A 14739-nucleotide genomic window follows, 5' to 3' on the forward strand; every position below is an offset into this window, starting at 1 on the left:
CATTCTCGCAGCAGTGACGAGCATCATTCTCAATTGACCTTTTTTTTCTTTCACGAGAGCTCAGTATTGTTCATTCGATTTGACATCATCATTGTTCTCCTTTTTTTTCTTTTTTAAACAAACAAATCAATTAAAAAAAAATTTTTTTTTTTTTCCTCAATTGACCTTTTTAATACACTGAACAACTTGGCTGCTGTGTCCGTAAGAAAAACACGCATACAAAAAAAAAATATATATATATGTGTGTATATGTATATATATATGTATTTATATTTAAAAAAAAAAAAAAAAACATTTATTAAAATTTTTTTAATTGGCTTGTTTTTTTTGTTTTTTTTTAAAAAGGAGAGCAATGATGATGTCAAATCGAATGAACAATACTGAGCTCTCCTGGGAAAAAAAAAAAAAACACGCATACCTCCAAACTGCTCCCTGGGCGCTTAAGTAACCCCCCCCCCCCCACCCCCCTGCTCAAAAGGGTGCCACTACCTGTGTGTGTTCAAGGGTCAAATGTGGAGGTAAACATTTTGTGTACATGACACCAAAAATTTTTTTTTTAATCTTAAGCAAGAACCCGGCGTCTCCTGCAAATTTCTTTGTCCGGTTACAACTCAACAAAAAGACTCTTTCGGCTTATGTGTGTGAACCTTTGGTTTCAGCATATGCGCCGTATGGCTTCAAACAAAAATATTTCACAAATAAAAGTAACCCCACAAGGCCAAGTGTCGGCTGGTACCACAGAGAGAGAGGGGGGGGGGGGGGGGGGGGGGGGGGAGAGGAAAAGTTCTTGGAACATCAAGACCATATACAAATGCATCGTTCACTTGATCTACATACACCAACAATTAAGATTGTGCACGAGAGGCAAACAACTTAAAAAAGGCAACCTCTCACAATCAACAAAGACCATCCGGCCTAGGCTAAGATTGCTGGAATTTTTTTTCTCAGCAAATATATATTTATATATAGATATATACACGCACACACACATACGTTGGGTTTTGTTTGCAATGAAACGTAATGAATCATAACACTATCTTGGCTGTGTACTTAAACATGTTAAATAACCTCAGGGTTTTAGTACTTTCTTTCACTCTAATGGCTGATATACACACATCTCAAGTCACAATTACCATATTCAGATGGTGTAGAAATCCAGTTCTCCTAAAGAAAAGAAAAACCATGCTCCGTTTGGCATTAAAGATGGATTGAATGTACAATCAAATGTGTGATGCATTCAAGAAAGAGTAAAAAAACAAACAAATGTAAATCACCATAACTCAATGTGATATTTAACGTGAACCTGTTAATTCATCTGAGAGAAGGGCTTCTTAAAGAAAGGTAAAGTCAGTGACATGTTTAAACATGACTGCGTTGGGTATGACATTTTAATACCCAGGAAATTTCCCCTCTACAATTTTCTGAGCTACATGATGTATGACATTTTTTTTTTTTAAGTTATCCTTTTCATTGTGCTGAACACGCTAAAGGTTTGTAGGACATTGTTATTACGGTGAGACAATTTTTGTCATTTTATTACAGTCTCATTAGAGATGATTGATTGTAGTCGTGGGGGGCGCGTGATGATTCCTATAAACAAAAAACAAAACATTGCAACTTTTAAATCTAAATTCATAATCCTGTTTGATCAATGTCTGCGGTCCCTGAATGCGGCGCGCTCCTCTTAGTAGTTGCCGTTGATATGATTCAGGTCCACTTGCACCATGTTGATCCCGCTGCTGGCTAGCCGAGCTATGCTCTCCGGGGACAGCGTCTCCATGGTGACGATGGAGTGCTGGTCGCCGGACGACAAGGCCTCGCCCTCCGGGGACTGGGCGGCGGGAGGCGTGTCGGACGCGGCGGCCGCGCTGTTGCTGGGGAGCGCCCCTTTCTTGTTGAAGTGGGTTTTGATGTGTTTGGAGAGGTGGTCGCTTCGCATGAAGCGCTTGGGACAGTCCGGACAGGCAAACCTTTTCTCACCTTGGGAGAAAAATACAGACAAATATGCATCAGAATGTGGTTATCTCTGTAGAGTAAATTTGAATCTATTTAGAGTGGGACCAAATAGACTCAGTTTTAGAGTAATATTTACACTTGGAAGAGAGTAAAATGAAGAATTGGGGGGTGGGGGGTAAAAGTCACTCAAGGGTTGAGGAACGAACTAACTAACGACCTTCAGCTTGAGAGACTGCTACACTACCCTATGCCCCTCCTACTGTTTGCTTATATCCAAGAAAGTGAGACCAAAAGGTTGTGAACTCGTTCCTCAACCCCAAGAGGACGCACACTTTTATTTTTTTCCAATTCTTAATTTTACCCTCTTCCAAGTGTAAATATTACTCTAAAACTGAGTCGATTTTGTCCCACTCTGCATAGAGTCAAATAGGGGTGTGAATTGCCAAGTACCTGGCGATTCAATTCGTATCACGATTCGTAGGTCACGATTCGATTCGATTAATCCTGATGCAGATCTATAAATTGATTATTGCGATTTTTTTTTTTACTCAAATTTAGAAAATACTAATCAGTAAACTTGTACATGTACACTGTAAGACTTGTATGAAAATGTATCTGAAAATTCAGGCTTATAACTGAGCCACTGCATTTAACAAACAATCTGTTGCAATCTGTTTCATGTTTGAACAGCACTGAAATAAAATATTAAGGCTTAATGTTCCATTAATATAACATTGTTCCATGCTTAATGTGTGAATCCTAACCCTAAGAAAGACGTTTTGTTGAATATTCCCATAAAAAATATCGCGATATATTGCGGAATCGAACACCCCTAGAGTCAAATTTATTCTACAGAATTCACTGTGTATCCTTTGCTATATGTGAGCTCTAATAATGGCCGATATGAGCTCAATGAAACATGCATCATCCATGAAAAGAAAAGACGCATTTTGAGATCCATTTTTGGACTTTTTCAGGCCGTCGCCATGCGGACGAAAGAGGTCACGTCGCCTCCTCCCCATCCTCTCACCTGTGTGCGTCCTCTTGTGGCGCTGGAGCTCGTCGGAGCGTGTGAAGCGCTTGCCGCAGAAGGCCCAGCCGCAGACGAAGGGCCGCTCGCCCGTGTGCCAGCGCAGGTGAGCTCGAAGGTGTGACGTCTTGCCGTAGATCTTGCCGCATCCCGACATGTGGCAAATGTGCTGCTTCTTTTTGGTCGGGTCGCTGCTTTGAGGCACAGAGCACACAAACGCATACAAATTAGCTTGACGGCGTAAAAAAAAAAAAAAAAAAAAAAGGCAGTTTGCGTTGAGGTCGTAATGTACCGTGCTTCCCCATCCTTGCAGAAAGGGCAGGTGCAGGCCTCTCTGCGGTTGCGGCGTCCCTGCGACGGCGGGCTGATGTCCTCGTCGTCGAGGCCCGCGCCGTCATCGAAGCTCTCTGTGCCTGCCTGCAACGTTTGGTCTCCTGCAGAGCGTTTACACAAATGAAAAAAAAATATATATATATGAAAAAACACATTTATCGCACTTATGTTTGCAACTACCTATATCGTTATTTACCTAAAGTTTTTTTCCCACATCTCAACAGATTCAAAGATTATCCTTTAGTGTGGGATGTTATGAGAGATTTATATAACAATGTCTCACACAACATTAATCCACAATACAAATGACAAGAAGAGTTTGCAAACCGCACTACTATTACTCACATTAAAAATGAGTATCGCGTCCTCGCTGAAGTCTGAACATGCCGTTGTCTATTATAAATAGGGAAGTTATAAATAGACAAAAAAAAAATTACAATACCACTTCTAGGCTATAAATACTGTACCAAACAGTCATAATGAGAAAATAGTAAGTATGGTTGAGCTGAGCGTGAAACCAAAAGCAAATATCCAAAAGCGAGGACTCCCTCCAAGTCTTCAACTTTCTGACATGCCATTCTCAATCGAAAGGACAAGACGAGAGTCTCACGCAGGCAACTGTCGGCCTCTACCAAGGCCACACACACTTGAACTGGCACCAAATTGGACAAAAAGGTATATCTCGATAAATGAGAATATCATGGAAAACGTCATCTATTTCAGTCGCTCAATTTTAACACTTATACTGTAGTTTTCTACTGGTCGTGATTTTTTTTAAATTTATTGTTTTGATGATTTTCTAAAAAAAAAAAAACAATAATTACATTTAATTAAATAATTAATTAATAATAAAAAAATATATAATTTTCGATAGATAAATTAGGGTTTCACCCTCTGAAAAGCATTGTTCCATGTGTTTTTTTTAATCTGTGACATAAAAAAAAAAAGTTGCTTTTTTTTTTGGGGACAACTGAAATAAATTAACTCATTCTCTGGGAAATGTGCACCACTATTCAAATTTTAAAAAATCTCTGAATGAGTACTTTGTCAGCTCTCGACAGAATTATGGAGAGCACTATTGGCTGCATTTTTGTGATTAATCTTTACAAAGCTAACGGGGGAGTAAGGTTTGCGACACAGTGGCGGGAGGGGCCAAGTTACACCCCGTCCTTGTCCTCTACAGAAGTTGCGATTGAGCCTGATGACGACACGGGGCACACACATTCATACAGCCGTTGGAGCAGTCCGACTGGTTGCGCGGGTGATGTCATTTGCGCACACACACACACACACACACACACACACACACACACACACACACACACACACACACACACACACACACACACACACACACACACACACACACACACACACACACACACACACACACACACACACACACACACACACACACACACACACACACACACACACACACACACACACACACACACACACACGGAAGATCAAACAGAGATAGGGGCCTGGTTGCATTGGGAAAAGAAAAAAAAAAGTATTTTTGGATGTGCTGGATATGTTTACACACTCACTCAGCAGCACTACTTTCACTCACATATTAGATTCTGACGGTATGATAACCGTGAGAAAAAAGTATTAAAATCTCAACTCAAATGGCATTTTCTGAAACATTGTGATTAAAAAAAAACATTTAACACAATTTATTTTATTTTTAAACAAAATGTAGAATATTTGGTGCATTAAAGGGGAAGTCAACTTTAAACATTTATTGACAATAATATGTTATGTGACCTCACTAGTCTAAACATGACATTCTGATTAATATTACATTTGTGGAATATGAGTTAATCAACGAAATCCGGCAGTTTTTAACAATACCAGAAGGCGGCAATTTTGCAACTGGCTGTCGAGGGAAAATGACATCACAGTTGCTCAGGGCTCAAGCAATGACCAATCACAGCTCACCTGATTTCTGAAGGTGAGCTATGATTGGTTGTTACCCGAAACCTGAGCAACTGTGACGTTATCTTCAGTCGACAGCAAGTGGCAAAATGGCTGCCTTCTGATATGGATAAAAACTGCTGGATTTAGGTTGCTAAACTTATATTCCACTAACGCAATATTAACCAGGATGTCGCAGTTAGACTTGTAGGGCTGCATAAAACATATTGTCAATAAAAAATATATATTTAAATGGGGGAGGGGGGTTGTTGACTTCCCCTTTATGAAATGTGTACCACGTTATGTCTAAATAAATAAAGGTTAACATTCTTCTACTGTTTTAATTCTTAGTAAGTCACAGTGTCCCATCACTGGTGAGCCATTTCTCAACGATACCCTGCTGCTGGCTGCTAACAAGTTGTGAATTGCAAATATGTTGACTGTACATTGAAACGATGCGAGGAGGAGATCCCCGTGACTGACCTGCTGTGCTCGTGAGGGTGATGGGAACGCTCTGGAGCTGATGCATCTGAAGGCCCGCGCCTCCGAGCGTGTTGAGATTGATGGTCTGGAGTCCGGGGATCTGCACGGTGTTGACCGACACTCCGCCGGCGGCGGGGGCTCCCTGGGTTTGGCCCACTGGGGCCAGTGTGATCTGTGCCCCCGCCGGACTCTGAATCTGCAGGGTCTGCCAGCTGACCTGCCCGTTGGGCCCGACCGTGCGCAACAGGATGGGGCTCGTGTTTGGCATGATTTGGAGGTTCTGGAGGCCTTCCTGGCTCAGAGTCGGAGTGGCGAACACCTGACCGCCTGCCGTTGTGATGGTACCAAGCTGAATGGTTTGGAGGGGCGTCGCCCCCTGAAGGACCTGCTGGGGCTGGATGAGGATCTGCTGTTGCTGCTGTGGTTGCTGCTGCTGCTGCTGCTGCTGCTGCTCCCTGTTGTCCGGCTGTATGGGGACACCAAGAGAAGCTACGCTCTGTTGGTATGCAGCTCCATTACTGCTCTGCGTCATGCCGTATGAGGAGGAGGTCTGCGTAGTGACGGTGGACACGCTGGTCATGTAACCCGCGCCACCGCTGGAAGATGTGGCCTGTTGCTGTACGAGCTGGCCTCCGCTCACGTCGCCGTCCGCCGGTGTCACGCTCGCTCCAGTGCTGATGGGCAACAATGACGGCAACGTGATGTTCCCGTTGAGCGACACGGGCATGTTTGCTAGGAACTGCGTCTGGTTTTGCAAGACGCCATTGCCCAGGGTGATATTCTGGAGGGGGATGGGGCCCTGAATGATGCCGGGCATGGTGATGATGTTTCCTGCCCCGGCTCCTCTGTTGGCAGCGGCTATGATCTGCTGGCCATTGGCGGAGGACACAATCTGGAACTGCTGTCCTGAAGCAGCGGCTGTCGCCACAGTGGAATCTTGCTGGGTATGTGCAAACTGCAGCGGCTGACCGTCCACTGTCTGGAACTGAGGAATGACCTGATACTGGATGTTGGGCATCACACCAGGGATGGCGGCCAGCACCTGTTGGCTCTGCATCGCCGGCGCCTGAGCGACGACATACTGTTGTTGCTGTTGAGTGCTCACGGCCACCGAGGACGATGGGGACAACAACATTCTGCCCTTGCTGGCCTCGCTGATCGAGTCGGTGGTAACAGTGTTGCCGCATGATGACCCCTGCACGCTGATGGGGACAGCCTGCCAGCCATTGGCACTAGAGGTGAACACACCCATGTCCAGCTGCTGCTGCTGCTGCTGCTGCTGCTGCTGCTGCTCTCCGGGAGAGTCATTCTCTCCCGGGGTGTCAATGCGACTGCAAGTGGCCGCCAGCATGGCCAGTGGAGATGGCTGCTGAGAGTCCTAAATGAGGGTGGTGGTGGTGGGGGGGGGATATACAAAATAAACACAAAGAGATAAAGGAGTCAGAGCATAAAGCTGTGTAAATGAGTGGTTATCAATAATTGTACAGTGGGAGGTTTTGTAATTTGCCAAGTTTTTTTTAACAAAGTTGTTGCATAATGTGTAGCAAATGTTGATTTTTTTTTAAGCTAAAATATTTAATATTTGAATGAAAATAATATATGTAGGCTACATCCAACCCATGCCATACCTATTTTTTTTTTAATTTAGTATTTCAAAGATTAAATGTTAAGTTAGATACATGATTAAAATGACGATTAATAATCAGATATAGAGGAGATGAGTGGGCGATTAGGGGGGGCCATTTCTTTCCCCTCTCCCACTTCCCACAGCAACGGCGGGCTCGGCTTCCCCTCCCCCCCAATCCCACCCACTTGCAATGCGGCCCTATGAACTCACACGGCTCCAGTGGCCACCCCCACTCCTATGCCAGCCAAATGGGCCGAGCGAGAGGCGCCGCCAGCGCGGGGGTTTGCCGGCAACACCCCGTTTGTGGGCGAACTTTACCTGCCCACGTCCCACCCAGTGACATGTGCTCCGCGGAGAGAAACAACACACGGCGAAACAATGAAAATCCACACACAAGAATAACCACAGTTGAGATGTGATTGACCTACTTGTGAGTTTCGCTTTTGACCGAAGCCTCCGCCGCTCTCCACCGCGGCCATTTCACCCTGCTGCAGATCTGCGGAAGAAGACTTTTTTTGAAAGATCACTTAAGACTTTTCGCCCCGTCGTCTCGAGAGTGCCATTATATCGGCAACGACGTGGCACCGACCCGCGTTCGATTACCCCAAAATACACGGTTAAAACTTTACGTGGCAAGCAACGAGACGATAAATGAAGCCATACATGCCACAAGTACTCGGAGGGAGGGGGGGGCTAGCCAGCTAGCGTATTAGCAACGCTAACGTGAACTTAAGCTACACTGATCAAGTAGAGCATTTACCCACGGATCACTGCGCACAAACTAGTTCCCAACTAGGATAGAAAATCAACACTAACCTTTGAACAGACTAAAGTGAAAAAAAAAAAAACGTAAGCCCAATTCGCGACAGGGGCCAGTAAAGTAGTTGTGCTTAGCAGCAGAAGTATGAGAGCCGAAAAAAAAAGGAGAAAAAAAGCCAAACGGTTTTTTTTTTCTAACTGCATAAAACTTTTTAAACGGTCGTACTTTCAATCCGCTATCTATCTGGTGGGTCGACGCTGCGCCGTGAGAATACTTACTGCTTTAAAAAAGTTGACTTACTGCTCATAATGTTCAGGACGGGAGGAGTTTCTTCTTTTTCTAGTTGACAACTTTTTCCAACTTCACACAAACTTGTTGCCACCCACCCCACTATGAAGGAGACCTGAGAGGGTGCACTTGATTTAGATAACAGGGACGCTTGGTTAGCCTCTATTTAAAGTGACACGCATAACAAATTCCCAGTGATCACATACAATTAATTGCTGTAAGTTTCATGTACCTGTACTTTGCTAAGTATTCATTTTTCTGACTTTTTATTTTTGCTACCTATATTTGGGAAAAAAAATTAACTTTGTACTCGTAACTTGTTACTTTGTCTCCATTGCTCCCCCCCCCCCCCCCAACTTCAATAACGAAGTAAAAAATTAAAAAGCGTGTTTGTTATAATTGTTTCACATTTCACAGTCTGTACCTTTTTATTTTTAATCAATTAGTTAGATCACTTTATTTATTTTACTTAATGAGTTAAACCAGCACGTTTGAAGCATTTACTTTAGCGTTTAAATAGAAAAGAAGCGCACCTCGAGTGCAAATGATTGCCTTTTACACCAATGGAGATTGTTCTTTCAAGTCGTTTCCTTAACAACTCTAAACCCGATAATCTTATTGGCTCCTAGTCGAGAGGAGGGCGGGTGCAATAGGCTAGGTTGCGCCTCTTGAGTAAGCCAGACGTGGGTTTTCTTGTTTTTCGTCTCGTAGAAGGCGCCATGTTAATTGGTCACACTTAGTACATCTAGCTCTCCCCCTTACGCCAATGTTTTCACATTTTCACAACTAGATAACGATAGGTAGATAAGTGCATGTAAACACGGAATTGGGCGGGTGTGGAACTGTAGAAGGCGGGCTGGTTATTTTCAGTCTTGCCTCCGTGGCTGCTAGCCACTCCCTTGGTGGCCCTGTGGGTTGGGAAAGAGCGCAGAGGCGGGCGGGGGGCGGCCATGGTGGAAGAGAGAGGACAGGCCCGAGCCGCGCCGGGGGCAGGGAATGTCTCTCTTGTGGGAGGGTTTTTGGATGATTTCGCCATGCAAGGGGGCTGTCAGTGTAGAAGCACATGTGCCCACATAAACAAAAGCCATTGATGTACACTGTCACTTGAGGTAGGCAAAGAGTTGCAGGGCAGGTCACGAAGAGATACCATCGCGATATTGTGCCGCTGCCAAGACAGGAGTATTGCGATATGATTATTGCGCAATAGTCAAATCATAATAATAATAATTAATATAGCCATAGACAACACTGAAGAAACTAGACCTTTTTATTTAATTTTTTTAAGTCAGTGCACATCTTTTATTGTAGTGTAAATTTACAAAAGTGTCCAAATTGGGCTATCAACTTACATCAGGGCCTGCAAGGCCTTCCTTGCTGGCCTAAACACTGTCAGAAGCATTGACCTATATTTGCAACCTAAATTCTAATATTTCATTTAATTTTAAGTAGTCACCCTCTTAAAAATAATTGTCTGTCTTTTTTTTTTTGCACAAAAAAACATGCGGTGGTGGTGAGTGTCCCACGCCATGTCAGTTTGAGATGTTCACAGTCCTTTGTCTGTTCAAAGTGATTTGTGACTTGAGTCACCCAGCATTAGAGATGTTGTTTATTTATTTGTTTTTAAACAAAATCAAGTCATGTTCCCTTTCATGTTCTCATAAAGAAATGACAGTATTGGTGTTGTTTGGCGCCCTCTAGTGGCATCTTATTGCCAAGGGGAAAAATCGAATGAGTTAGTAAGTCTCTCCCAAGTACCAATTCTAGTGTGCGGGCTTTCTCTAGTCACTAGAGTCAAGTAGGAAGTGGAGGGATCACTGAATTTAAAATACCAACAAAAGATGCAATACCATTATTATAATGAAGCTGGTTTGCATACACCTGTTAAAACGTTTTTTGAAAATCCATTAAAGTACATTTTTACATTCTCAAGTACGGTACGCCTACAGTTTTTTTTGTTTTTACTTTTCATATAAAGTAATGGTACATGTTTTTGTTTTACTTTTCAAATAGCCCACCCAGAGCACATTTTTTTTTTTTTAATTGTAATTTTCTTTAACTTTTATGTATTGTATTTTTTTTTAGGTGTTACTTGATGGAAAAAACAACAATATAATTATTGCAAAAGGTAGTCTTTTGGTATCATGTGGCATCTAAAGGCAATTTTACTACCAACATTTTCTAAGAAAAAGCAACTTCCCCTGTGAGCAGTTGCCACAGCGAGTCACTTGCATGATATAATTTGGTGCCGTTTTTACACCAGCTTCCCTTCCTGATGCAACCACTGATCTGTATGTTTAACTGGATAGCTGATAGGCCAAGACTTTTGAAGCCGCGAGGCTGCCATATTGCCACTCCCAAGAAACGTTTCTCGGATGACAATCCTATGCATTTACAATCTAGAGATTGGAGAACATTTGAGACAGTACAGCATGATTTTTGAGCGTTTTATATTTGTTAAACATAAACAAGAAGACGGCAGCACGGTGGCTGACTGGTTAGCACGTCCGCCTCCCAGTGCTGAGGACGTGAGATCGAGTCCGGGCTTCGGCCTTCCTGGGTGGAGTTTGCATGTTCTCCCCGTGCTTGCGTGGGTTTTCTCCGGGTACTCCGGTTTCCTCCCACATTCCAAAAACATGCATGGCAGGTTAATTGAACACTCCAAATTGTCCCTAGGTGTGAATGTGAGTGTGGTTGTTCGTCTCTGTGTGCCCTGCGATTGGCTGGCAACCAGTTCAGGGTGTACCCCGCCTACTGCCCGAAGCCAGATGGGATAGGCTCCAGCACCCCCGCGACCCTAGTGAGGAAAAGCGGCCAAGAAAATGGATGGATGGATGGATAAACAAGAAGACTTCAGACATTTTTCAACTTGCCTTTAATACATGTATAAATTATATTCTTGCTGATGCGTACAGGAGGAATTGTTTAAATAACTTTTATTAAAGAATTATACCCGTAATTCAACAAAAGATGCCTCTGCCAAATCTAACATTGGGGTCAAAGCAGCACATACCGTCCACATGTTATACATTGTGACCAGGAGGCAGACCGATAGATTGTCACTATAATCAAAAAACGGGATAATTGTCATTTTAACCGAGAGACTTGAACTTTAAAATCTACTGTCATTGAATGTTAAAGTGACACTCACACACTTATCTTACAGACGCACATTGACATTCCTTCCTTGTTTGCGGTCCAAAATACATTTCAGATTCGACGTTCAACGGTGGAGAAGTGACATCCAAAGTCGGGTGAGTGACAAATACAGTCTTGTTTTTAACTGTGATGCCATCATGCTTGGAAGAGTTTTCTTATTGAACTCAATCAGTCCTCGTCCTCACTTTGAGGTACCAAATGTGTCTTTCTCTTCTCTTCATTCCATGCCAACTCTGAAGACTCGCAATGCACCCTGCCAACAAGGAAATCCACAATGGCCTCACCAGCAAGTAAGTACTAAATCTGTTTGTCTAAGCATACTGAATTAAAATCGATATTTAGATTAATTCCACAAAGTATATACGGTATGTATTGTAGCTGTATAATTAATTCTGAAAGCTACAGCCACAATAATGAGCGTATTGTTAAATTAATACTTCTTTTAAGATAGTCTTGTACCTAATGTTGTGGCCTGTCACTTTATATCCAAGCACAATTTGATCACTTTATAAGTTATCCCTCCTTTGTCTCACATCAGTGTTCCAGAGGTGCTCCAGTGGCGTTCGGAGGACGCCGAAGAGACCCTGTGGCAGTTGGGTTTCGGCTGCGATGACCCGCAGATCACTGTGCGCATCCCCCCGCGCTTCTTGTCCTTCCCCTCTCAAGCGCGGGGTATCGACTTGCGCCTCTTCCTGGAGTCGCAGGTCCGACGGATACGTGAGGAGGACCACAGCCTGTGCATGGCAGGTAAGAGGGGGGAATCTACGCAATAGTCAATTTCATGGGTTGGACTGTTGTGAGGGGTCCCCATAGAGACAGTATTGCCCTCATAGTAAGCATCATAAGGAAAAATGCGGATTAAATTAATTTTTTATACTTTTTCTTTTGGTTTGATGTCACTTGAAATGTGATGACAACAGAAGCAGTAATATAACTTTTGTATGGCTTTATGACAGCCAAGAATGTTAAAATAAAGTAGTAGTAAACTTAAAGTTATTACTGTATAGACATTTTTACATTTTACATTAATATTGTATTATTTGTTTTTAATTATATTATTAAAATATTAAATATTTATTTAATTAAATTATGTAATTAATTCATTTAAAATGAATCTAATTGTAATATTTTATTATTATTATTATTTAAAATGTATGTATAGAAAGAGCTTGTTGACACGTCCTTGCCGTCTTTCCCGCAGGTCGTTTCCGACAAGTCCAAGCACTGACCGCAATGGCCAACACGTTCTGCTCTCTGTACTCGCATGTGTCCCGCACCCCCCTGCGCAAACTCGGGGCCCCACAGTTCACCGTGTCACTACCGCACACCAAGAGCGTGAAAAGCAACCTGAGGAGCAGTGCAAGGAGCGAACCGCGCTCCCCCGCGGAGAGGCTGAAGGACACCGTCTCTAAGATGTGTCTCTACACGTCAGCCAGCAGAAGGTCCAGCCTGCCTGATGTGGCCCATCTCGTACCCAAGCAGGACAAGACTGAGACTAATAAGATATTGGAAAAAGAAGAAAACGGTATAGGAACACAAGTGATGTTAGAAACTTATACCAAGCAAAATGATAGCATCGCAATAGCGGATCAATTGAAACCGGTTGCCACGGTAACCTATGAGCTTATCAGTCCAAAGATAGTGGAGCGTGTTCACCAGGCAAACGTCTTACATCACGTCTTTTCGAAGATGAAAGGCAAAGACAAGTCAAGCCATGGAGTTCAAAACAAGTCCACTGTCTCCGAGTCTGCATCCAGACCACTTGGGGTCCAGACCCCCGCAGTGTCTTCAGACGTTTGTCAACATTTCATTTCAGATATTCTCCCTGCGAAGCCTCCAAGATGCATCAACTACGTCAAAAACTGCGACAAGGAAATTTTACATTTGGAGGAGGTTAGTAGAGTTTCTTCGAGGGATTCGAATTTCTCCCACTTTTCATACATGTTGGGTTCGTTGAAGACAAAAATGTCCATAGGTGCGAATGTGATTGTTCCCTACAATTGACTGCTGTGCCGCCCGTGCGCACTTCACTAGATCCTTGACTGTATATTGATGTGTTTGCTGCCAACAGGTGGATAGTGCAGAGGAGGAAGAAACAGCAACACAAAAGGTACAATGAAATTTCAAATGCAGGTTTGTTGCATTCTTCACAATTTCACACTTACAAAAGGTGATGTTCTCTCCCATGACTGCTTGGTGTCCTGGTCTGCATACTGCAGGTGAGGTTGGCCCGGGGTGGCGGCACGCCGTCAAACAGCAGCGGACTCGCGGTTAAAGACACTTTAGCACCTCTACAGATGAACACAACAGACTGCTAAACTCCAACGAGGCCATTTAAGAAGAAAAACAGCAAGAATGCTCCTGATGATTGACAGGTGACTTCACCCAAGTTAAATGACTGAAGTTTGTGAAACAATTGAACTAGTGCAAGTTTTTAAATTATTTTAACAAAATTTTTTCTCTCTCTGGATTTTCGAAACACCATAACATAGTGCACAAACTGTTGTAACAGTTTTCAGGCAAATATATTTTTTGTTGTTGTACAATACTGTTTAAAAAAAATCCACACATTGTACAGCGCACACTAAGGTGTCTTACAAGTTTGCAGGAAAATATATTAATTTAATAAATATGAAATTAATACAATTTTAACCATTTCATTTCTACCGTCTAATTAATTAGTTTCCGGGAGGGTGCGGACATGAAATGAACTTTCCAAACAATTTTGATTGTTTGCATAAAATTCTCCAATTTATTGTAACAGGTTGCAAAATAGTTAAAAGTGCAACCAAATTCTATCAGCTATTCAACAAACTCGATTTGGCTTACTCTTAAGTTGTCCACAAGGTCGATATATAGGACAACACATTTTTTTACTTGGTCAGGAGGGAGAGCAACTCTTTAATAAGATATTTCTACAAAGATCCACATGCCTGCATATGGCTTCATACACAAGTGCAGCGGCACACAAAATACTGGAAAAGTCCAAACAAAAACTAAAAAAGAGAGACTATAGATTATAACTTGTTGAAAACTATAATAAAAAGGAGTTTCCTTCCAAACACAAGCTTCACATTGAGGTATTTCACCTTTTTTCAACACTAGCAACAAGGTGTACATTATTATTGGCATATTAATTATTAGGAACATTCTACATTATTGTCATTCATAAAGTAAGGATTC

General features: G+C 42.7%; 2 protein-coding genes across 7 annotated transcripts; one reads left to right on the plus strand and one right to left on the minus strand.

Moving 5' to 3' along the window:
- Positions 1-1072: 1072 nt before the first annotated feature.
- Positions 1073-8523, minus strand: sp1 (sp1 transcription factor). 4 transcript variants are annotated; one of them, XM_077573250.1, is made up of 6 exons: positions 8413-8523; positions 7781-7848; positions 5726-7103; positions 3279-3420; positions 2987-3177; positions 1073-1980 (listed from the first exon to the last, which is right to left on the minus strand). In XM_077573250.1, exons 1-6 carry the CDS (start codon positions 8417-8419, stop codon positions 1685-1687), a joined length of 2082 nt encoding a protein of 693 aa, XP_077429376.1. In that variant the 5' UTR covers positions 8420-8523; the 3' UTR covers positions 1073-1684. The 4 variants fall into 4 exon arrangements, with proteins under 4 accessions (XP_077429376.1, XP_077429375.1, XP_077429378.1 ...); XM_077573249.1 differs by having other exon boundaries at positions 2987-3180; XM_077573252.1 differs by having other exon boundaries at positions 2987-3180; positions 8391-8464.
- Positions 3005-14026, plus strand: LOC144056434 (protein ITPRID2-like). Of its 3 annotated transcripts, none has more exons than XM_077573257.1 (7): positions 3005-3092; positions 11612-11651; positions 11796-11846; positions 12095-12303; positions 12758-13449; positions 13628-13666; positions 13776-14026. In XM_077573257.1, the coding sequence occupies exons 3-7, from the start codon at positions 11803-11805 to the stop codon at positions 13872-13874; spliced, it is 1083 nt and encodes a 360-aa protein (XP_077429383.1). In that variant the 5' UTR covers positions 3005-3092; positions 11612-11651; positions 11796-11802; the 3' UTR covers positions 13875-14026. The 3 variants fall into 3 exon arrangements, with proteins under 3 accessions (XP_077429383.1, XP_077429384.1, XP_077429385.1); XM_077573258.1 differs by having other exon boundaries at positions 3044-3092; positions 11564-11651; XM_077573259.1 differs by lacking the exon at positions 3005-3092 and adding an exon at positions 7586-7782.
- Positions 14027-14739: the final 713 nt, after the last annotated feature.

The sequence above is a fragment of the Vanacampus margaritifer genome, chromosome 8, assembly GCF_051991255.1.
Source record: "Vanacampus margaritifer isolate UIUO_Vmar chromosome 8, RoL_Vmar_1.0, whole genome shotgun sequence".
Classification (NCBI taxonomy): domain Eukaryota; kingdom Metazoa; phylum Chordata; class Actinopteri; order Syngnathiformes; family Syngnathidae; genus Vanacampus; species Vanacampus margaritifer.

Bases quoted from the DNA above. Each gene is read 5' to 3' on its own strand.
- LOC144056434 (XM_077573257.1), top strand. From the start codon at position 11,803: ATGCACCCTGCCAACAAGGAAATCCACAATGGCCTCACCAGCAA. The intron at 12,304-12,757 runs GTAAGAGGGGGG...TCTTTCCCGCAG, and splicing joins CCACAGCCTGTGCATGGCAG to GTCGTTTCCGACAAGTCCAA. The intron at 13,450-13,627 runs GTTAGTAGAGTT...TGCTGCCAACAG, and splicing joins AAATTTTACATTTGGAGGAG to GTGGATAGTGCAGAGGAGGA.
- sp1 (XM_077573249.1), bottom strand. The intron at 3,421-5,725 runs GTCAGTCACGGG...AACGCTCTGCAG, and splicing joins CACCCTCACGAGCACAGCAG to GAGACCAAACGTTGCAGGCA. The intron at 1,981-2,986 runs GTGAGAGGATGG...TTTTCTCCCAAG, and splicing joins CCACAAGAGGACGCACACAG to GTGAGAAAAGGTTTGCCTGT.